This window comes from Brassica oleracea, chromosome C9 (assembly GCF_000695525.1).
Source record: "Brassica oleracea var. oleracea cultivar TO1000 chromosome C9, BOL, whole genome shotgun sequence".
In the NCBI taxonomy this organism is placed as follows: domain Eukaryota; kingdom Viridiplantae; phylum Streptophyta; class Magnoliopsida; order Brassicales; family Brassicaceae; genus Brassica; species Brassica oleracea.
In genome coordinates, this window is record NC_027756.1 from 24491920 (window position 1) to 24500834 (window position 8915).

The 8915-nt window shown below is 49.0% G+C and overlaps 1 protein-coding gene across 1 annotated transcript; it reads left to right on the plus strand.

The window, feature by feature from the left end:
* The first annotated feature begins 236 nt into the window (after positions 1-236).
* LOC106314625 lies at positions 237-1552 on the plus strand. The gene is made up of 3 exons (XM_013752468.1): positions 237-350; positions 445-558; positions 629-1552. The coding sequence occupies exons 1-3, from the start codon at positions 237-239 to the stop codon at positions 1550-1552; spliced, it is 1152 nt and encodes a 383-aa protein (XP_013607922.1).
* Positions 1553-8915: the final 7363 nt, after the last annotated feature.

The following is an 8915-nucleotide window of genomic DNA, read 5'->3' on the forward strand; positions in this document are numbered from 1 at the left end:
GTTCTTACCTAATACTTTGTAACCTTGTTTACTCTCGCTTGTTCTACCTAATAAAACATTTCTTTAAGCCTATCTACTCGTTACTTTACCCAAATCTTCACGAAACATACAAACCTACTTAAAACACAAACGATTCTCTAGCTTATCCATCGTTCTGTGGTACTCTAAAAGAGCCTACACAAAAATCCCCTAACAGTTTGGCGCTAGAAGGAGGGGAGTAATCAAACAACGTGACGATGACGGTGGACGAGCATAACGAGCCATCCGACGATGCTCAAATGTTAGCTGAACTCCAGAAGCAAGTTGACGGCATGCAGAGCCAAATAACCGAGATGAACCGAACTCGGGAGGCAACCGAGGAAAACCCTAACCTCTCTTCAGATGTCCAGAGTCTGAAGAGAAGTCTACAGTCTGAAGGAGAAACTCGACTAATACTCTAAACAGCTGGAGCAAAGCACCGAGATGCTCAGCCAGTTGCAGTCAGAGAATACGGTCCTCCAGGATCAAAACCAAGCCCGCATCATGGCAGGCAACAAGAAGCGTCATTTCAACACCCAGGTTTGACCCATGGGGAACCTAAATACTCCTAACTCCAGAGAGGGTACGACCGATCCAGCTTCTGGGTCAGGCAGGCGTAGCCGGGGCAACGCGTGAAGGGGCCGAGAATCCTCAAGTCCACAACCTGGAGGAGAGTGATTCCGAGCCAGAATCTGATAAGGAGACACCTGAAAAAATATCAGCGACGGAGTCCTCTATGACTGCCTATCTCGAGAAGATGTTCTCCAAGAGATTTGACGCCATACAGTCCATGGTTGAACGCCTACCAGGAGTAGCTCCCCCAATCCGAAGGAGTAACCCAGACTCCTACGCAGATACCCTTTTCGTGGAAGGAATCGCCTTGGTCAAGATGCCTAGGAAGTTTTCCTTCCCCAGCATAAAGATGTACGATGGCACGGGCGACCCCGACGATCTTATCGCTCAATACAAGCAACAGATGCTCGCGGTTGCGCTTCCAAAAGAATCCCGCGAGGCTACAATGTGCAAAGGCTTTGGCTCCACTCTGATAGGACCTGCCCTAGAATGGTACATCAACCTACCCACCAGGTCCATACACTCTTTTGGGAGCCTCAGCGACAAACTTGTGGAGCAATTCGCAAGTAGTAGGAGCCTGGAGAAGACATCAGACGGTCTCTACGAGATTCTTCAGCATCGGGTAGAACCCCTGCGAGATTACATAGCCCGCTTACACCAAGAAAAGGTGGCATTTCCCGAGTGCAGCATTCTTACCGCGATCTCTGCCTTCAAAAGGGGCCGGCTTCCAGACGGGGGCCTCTACAAAGAACTTACCATGTATCCCTACAAGACCATGGAAGACGTGTTATCCCGAGCCTGGGCGCAAGTGAAGTGGGAAGAAGACGTCGCTAGCCGTGCTAAGGCCCAGCCGAAGCAGGACCAAAAGTTGGCCCGATCGGATCAAGGAAATCGGGATGAAAGTTCCTCCCAAAGAGCGATGAGCCTGGGCGCAAGTGAAGTGGGAAGAAGACGTCGCTAGCCGTGCTAAGGCCCAGCCGAAGCAGGACCAAAAGTTGGCCCGATCGGATCAAGGAAATCGGGATGAAAGTTCCTCCCAAAGAGCGATCAAGGACTCCGGGAACAGAAACCGGGGCAGGTTCCAGTACCGACCCCTGGAAAAGGAAGAAGAAATGTCAGTATCCACTTGGCCCGGCATCTCCCATCTCTCGATATCCACACCGGAGCTAGTCAACATCTTGAGGCAGATGGGCCAACAGGTCAAGTGGCCTCAAAAGATGAAGGCGCCTGCCTCGTTCCGGAACCCTGGCCTCTGGTGCGACTTCCATTGTGACCACGGTCACAAAACTGAAGACTGCGTCGCTCTAAGGATCGAGGTCAATGAACTACTCCAAAAGAGGCAGCTCTGGGAATTCCTCTCAGAGAAAGCCAAAAACCATCTAAATAAAGAGGTGCCGGTGAAATCCGCTGGAGCTATACCCGCCTCACCACCTCGCCAGGACCGAGTGATCCATGTCATATCCGGAAGTTCAGAGATAAGCGGTGTGAGTCATGCAGCTGCCAAGAAAAGCACCCGCAACGCCAAGCACAGCCTGGAGACAACCAAACCAAAGCGCTTGCTCCTTGGTACCGACAAAATAAGCTTCATGGCTAAGGAGCAAGAGAAGATCCTGGCTCCCCACCACGATGCCCTTGTCATCTCGCTCACCATAGAAAACTGCTTTGTAAAAAGAATACTAGTGGTGTTGGGGAAAAATACTTAGGTATCATTTTCCTCTGAGCCCCAGGCAGGATCCTGATCTCTGGATCCCCATTCCAGAAACGTTCTGGGTCCCCAGTATCGAGTACCCCGGCATCGGTTCCAGGAACAGCCTCCACCTCCAAGAAAAGGCAAATTACCGATAAGGGAAACTTCCATATTTCCGAATATGGAAGACTTCCATCTACTCCAACCGACAAGAACCGACCTATAGACGACTATAAAAAGGGAACCCAAACCCTAGAATAAGGGATCGACACTTTGAGACTTAGAGATTATACTTAGACAGCTAGGGTTAGGGTTCATACCAAAAATACTTGTAATCCTTGCTTGTCCACTCAATAAAGATCTCTTCAAGTCTCTTTTTCTCTAATCTCTCATAAACACTTACGAAATACCTATAAATCTATATGAAACCCAGCTTATCCATCATTCCGTAGTACTCTAAAAGATCCTACACAAAAATCCCCTAACAGTTTGGCGCTAGAAGGAGGGAAGTAATCTAAACTACGTGACGATGGCGGTGGACGAGCTACATCTGTCATCATAATAAAACATCAGTTCTGGACAAGCGGCAAAAACAAGATGAAGAAGGTAACTTACCCACGGTACGCCAAAACGAAGGATATGGAGACGATCCAGGAATCTTCAAAAGTAAATACCGTTTGTCCCAATCGTCTCCAAAGAGATAGTTACTCTTGATTCCCCTTGAAGGCTCCTCTGCCAAAGGAGTACCATCGCGAGACCGAAGGTGATAGAATCCCGGCTTGCTGACAAATGGAGCGAAATAGTAGGAGTACAAGATCTCATGTACTCCAACGATAAAGCCATGAAATTCCCCAAGAACTTGAATAGCCATTAGAGTTCTCCAGGTCAGTGGAGTAAGCTGAGAAGGACAAAACCCAAAGAATGAAGAAGCCTCGGCAACGATAGAGGGGATGCCAACTCGGAAACCTGCCTCCAGATACGCTTCATAGATTGCTACCTCATCAGATCCTCCATCCGTAGCCCGTTCAAACTCGGAAGGACATCTCATCACCACCGAGGGAGGAATCGCAAACTTCTTCCGGATATTGATAAGGCTCTCCTCCTGGATCTCGGAACGCGGGCCATCATCGAGGAAGTAGGAGCAACGCTTCCTCAGGGGTGCCATCGGAACTGCCTCATTATCAGCTTCCGAAATCTCTCCCCAGACGGAGGTAGGAGATGAGAAAGGGTCGGCGGAGAGACGACGCGGTCTTGTACGTCCACCCACGAACGACGACGAGAAAGCTGAGGTATCGGTATTCATCTCAGAAGATCAGAAGCTCAAGACGGGTTGGAGCTACTCGGATGCGTTACAAATATTTATATACACCAAGTTTCTCTTCCCCTAGAGCTGAAAAAAGGAAATATTCATATTGTCCGATATTCTGAAGGATCCTCAAAAGTGGCCAGGACTGGAAGAAAATGAAAGGACGATCTTCGCAAAAAAAGGAATACGCGGCGAGAAAGAAAATTCTGTGAAGAGGAATAAAGGCCGGAGATGTCCTCTTCAAGATATCGGATCTCAAGAATCTCCGGAAGAGATCATCGAAACTCCAGACTCTATCCTCCATGGCAGATTCAAAGAATCTGAAGAAACACTACCAAGGCTGGGTCCTCTACAGAGAAACCGTCTCTCACTTGGATCCGAAGAAGAAATTCTAGCCTACGAAGAACCCAAAATATGAGCTCCTGGAATGCTGTCCTGCCCGAGGGATACCTACTGAGAATGAGCAACCCCGGTTGACTTGAGTGCACAGGTTATTCGCCGAAATCGATGACAAAATCGGAAATAAGGGGCAAACTGTTGGGGAAAAATACTCAGGTATCATTTTCCTCTGAGCCCCAGGCAGGATCCTGATCTCCGGATCCCCGTTCCAGAAACGTTCTGGGTCCCCAGTATCGAGTACCCCGATATCGGTTCCAGGAACCGCCTCCAGCTCCAAGAAAAGGAAAATTGCCGATAAGGGGAATCTTCCATTGGAAGACTTCCATCTACTCCAACCGACAAGAACCGGCCTATAGATGACTATATAAAGGGAACCCAAACCCTAGAATAAGGGATCGACACTTTGAGGCTTAGAGATTATACTTAGACGGCTAGGGTTAGGGGTCATACCAAAAATACTTGTAATCCTTGCTTGTCCACTCAATAAAGATCTCTTCAAGTCTCTTTTTCTCTAGTCTCTCATAAACTCTTACGAAATACCTATAAATCTATACGAAACCCAGCTTATCCATGGTTCCATAGTACTCTAAAAGATCCTACACAAAAATCTCCTAACAAGTGGACAATGGTACCTCCAGCAACATCATCTTCCAGACTGCTTACCAGGACCTAGGGCTGGAGGAGAGCGCCCTGACGCGCAAAATAACTCCACTCATCGGATTCAGCGGCGAAGTCAAGCAAACAGCCGGAGAGGTCACTCTCCCAGTGTAAGCTGAAGGGATCAACATGTCTACCAAGTTCCTGGTCGTCGACAGTCAATCAGCATACAACATGATCCTAGGAAGACCCTGGATTCACGACATGGGAGCAGTCCCTTCAATCCTTCATCAAATGGTGAAATTGCCTACGCCCTGGGGCATTAGAATAATCAAAGGAGATCAGGAGAATTCTCGATCCCGCTACCAGATCGCCTTAAAGGGAAAGACCAAGGTCTTATAGAAATTATAGAGGAGACCTCAGGTCCCGCGAACCTAGGGGCCAGAGGTCAAGAGGTCTGGCGAATGGCGATCGGTCCAGAGGACGGGGACCCCGAATCACGGGAAGGACCACCTAAGGACCGGTATCGACCGCTTCACATGGTCTCACTCAAGGTCCTCCAAAGCGGTACCTGTTAAGAAGACAGGGACCTCGCAAGATCCATGTCCTCCACCCCGCATGGATCTCGCCAGCTACCAACCGATTGTCTCGCAAATGAAGAAGCGAGGCATAAGCAACGTGAGGAGACCTCCTCTGAAATCATACCGGACGGATCTGGGGCAGAGGGTACCCTGCCAACGGAGAACAAAGATACCAAGCCAAGCCAGAGTTCTTCAAATCTGGTAGCTCCGGTGGATGAATGCGACTACCCATCTCATGGCCGTGCTGAGGACCTTCATCACCAGGAAAGACTGGCCGGTGAATCCCCAATAGCAAGAGAATCTACAGATGCTGGGGCACGAGACAAGTCTCTGTCACGGTCCCCGGACCCAAGGGAGAAGCGGTACCCATCAATGCAGAGAGGGACGACGCGCCAAGGAAAAACTCCTACAATCCTCAACAAACCGGCATGAAGTCCACCTCCCAGGAGGAAAGCGATAGAAGGGTCCACAGAACCCGGAGGACTGGTCCCGACCACGGAGTGCTGCCAGGGACCGCAACAAGGAAGAGGAATCCTCCAGCAGGGGCACTCATCCAAATAGCGAAACAGAGCCTACGGGCTACATAACAAAGGTAAAACATGGCCTAACCACCGGGGTACCTCGCAAGCTGATGTCTTGTATGGTCTCCGGACCATGATTTTGATTACTTATTTATTATTTAAGCATTATGTTTTCCTACTCCTATGTACGTTGAAACGTCTCCGGACAAAGCTTATGCAATAAAATAGTTTCGACTATAAAAGAATAGTATGAATATCATAATACTTAAAGGGACAAACGAGCTGGATCAGGTCCAAGCGACCTCCGATCCTGGCCAACACTCAATGAAAAAGTGGTACGACCACAGAAAAACAAAACGGGTATGAGACATAAGGTAGGAATGGGTCTGCGCAAGCCCGAGTATACCGTCAAAACTACCTAAAACCCCTGTATAGCCACAGGCATATCAGGGTCCCAAACTAAAATAAATACCCAAACGTGAAAAGTACTTGTATTAAAATACTATGTGCTAAATAATAAAGGGGACACAAGGTATAATTGCAAAAGTACTGTGATAACAGGGAGCAAAAGTGCAAAAGTCCGAGAGCACCCTATAATATCCTGCTTCTCCAGACGTGGAAAGCAGCGTAAGCCTGGCACTTGGGTTTTCACCCATACCAGCACCCTCTAAGTCTGATAGTGGCTTCCTGCAGAAGCAGCATGCAGCACGGGAACTCGATAGTGGCCAGCTTCCGAGCGGCAGAATACGAAATACCAACAGGTACCGATAGTGGCCTCGCCTAGGATGGCAAAATACGGTCCCTTAAACTAATATTTCGGGTTCTGACAAAGAACTCCGGGCTCAGAAAGGCCTCAAGGTCAAGAACCCACATGTTCCTAAGAATATGACCTCAAGGTCCAAAGACTCCGCGTCCTATCAAAGACCTCAGGGTCCCAAACCACGAGTTCCTTAAAAACGACCTCCGGGTCCTGAACTCATCAGTTCCTCAAACTACTCTAGGGTCCAAAAGAGATCCGAGGGTCCAAGACATAGGGGACCAGCCCAGGGTCTCAAGGTCCGAAGGCTCCAGGGAATCTTGACACCCAGAAGTCCACGACTTCTTAGACGACCTCAAGATCTCAGGCCAAAGTGGCCCAGGTCCTATAAAGGATTTCGAAAAATTCATCTCAGGGTACTAATGCAGTCAGTCCCAGGGGCAATGCGATATCCTAACTCAGAGCATCTCGAAGAACCAGCATCAAAAGCTGTTAAAAGAACCTCGAATGATATGGCCACGAAGATCGGAGCAAATTGCAAAACCTATGGACCTAAAGGACTCCAAGTTCAAAAGACCCCCGACAGATCAACAAACAAGCATTTAAGAAAGATGCAAATCCAAAAAGCATTCTCAAGAAGCCACAGCAGGGCCATTGTTTAAACACAACAAAAAAAAAAGGCACAGGGGCCTGATTCAAAGTCTTAAACCCTCACCGAAGGCAGTTACAAAATAAAAAGAGACCCCTTAATGGGGTCAAGAGTTCAGAGGATAGAGATTGGAATCAGCTGGCAGGAGGGTCATCAGCAGCGGGCTCCGGCGTCTTCTCCCCCTCCATGTCGCCAGGGACCTGCGGTTCACCCTCAAAGGAAGGAGTGGGGAGTCCTAGAAGCTCGGCCTCAGTGATCTTCACCATTTTGTACTGCTCCAGGACGTTCGCAGGATCCCAACTGTCGGTCTGGCCATTGAGCCACTCCCGCATCAGCTCCCATCGAGCCACGACCTTGGCACCATTCACAGCCATCGCCTTCTCTGCCTCAAAGGTCTCCGCAGTATCCTTCAGATCGTTCAGCTCCTCTTCCATGTTCTTTAGCTGACCCCTCAGAGAGACATTCTCTGTTGCTGCCAGTTCTCCTGCTTCCTCCTGGTTCCTCGCCTTGAGCCTCAAAGCCTTAATCTCCTTATCATTGGCTAGAACAACATCCTTTTCCTCACGCAGCTGGGAGGCCAGAGCATCCATCTCGGCTTTCGTGGAAGCCGCACCTACCATCCTCTCCCCAAGATGGAACAATTGAGACGCCACCTGCCCATCAGATCTAATCAATAAACAGAACCAAAAGATCAAAAAGTCCTATGGAGCATTACCTGAAGCAAGTCACCCTAGAGCGACTGAATGGCCACAGAGGAATCTTCCTCTGACACCAAAAGCACTGGAGTCGAAGGAAATACCTTCGTGTTAAGGTTGGTAAGCACTGTGGTCCAATCATAAGAGGCAGAAGGAGAAGAGCCCGAAGCCTTGGATTTCTTCTTAGAAGAGGAAGAAACAGTAGCAGCAACCGTCAAACGTTTGCTGCTCCTGAGAAACTGAACCTCATCGTCATCGACAGAGGCAGCTCGCTTGGGAGCGGATTTTCTCGCAGACATCACCTCAAGAGCCTTCTTGTACTTCGTTAACGCCTCGTCACCTTTGGATCCTGACATCTCACCTAAAATGCAAAAGCAAATCCATTCACTGACTATAAGGGAAAAATGAAAGAGAAAGAAAGGCTTACCCCAGATGCTGCAACGCTTTAACGCCGCCTTGCTTACGGGAAAAGGAATCTGGCATCGCTCGATAGGAAGCCTCAACACCCGCTCTATGGTCTCCCTCCCGGAAGAGTAGTCCACACGAGGCAAATATTCATCAAGAAAACAAGAGACTATCAATACCTTCTTCGCCTGAAGGACCTTCGTGACTCCTACAGCTAGCCTACCCTCTAGTTGCCATATAGGTAAAAATCCTGGAAGTCGCATGAAGGCAAAATTCTCAGTCCAGTTTCCAGCAAAAGCTGGAAGACGCTTCCTCTCTCTCTTAGGAACTTCCCTAACAGGAGGCTCCTTGCCCCGAGGACGAAGATAGTACCTCCATTCTGCGCCGCTTAAAGGAGAAACAGAATAAGAGCACAAAACCTCAGCCACCCCCTTGGAGATCGCCCAAATTTTACAAGGCTATCAAAGTTCTCCAAGCCGGAGGGTTCAATTGACCTGGGGAAATCTCCAAGGTTTCCGATATCTTGGCCACCAAAGAAGGGACTCGATCCCTGAAACCTGACTCGAAGTAACCCTCGTATACAGGAACTTCATCCACGCCAAAATCCGAGACCCTATCTTCTGGACCTGGCACTCGGATGATGATGTCAGCAGGGAGATTATACTTCATCCTCCAGTCTGCAACCTCCTCAACCCCTATTACCGAAGGAGGGCCTATCGGAGGGTAC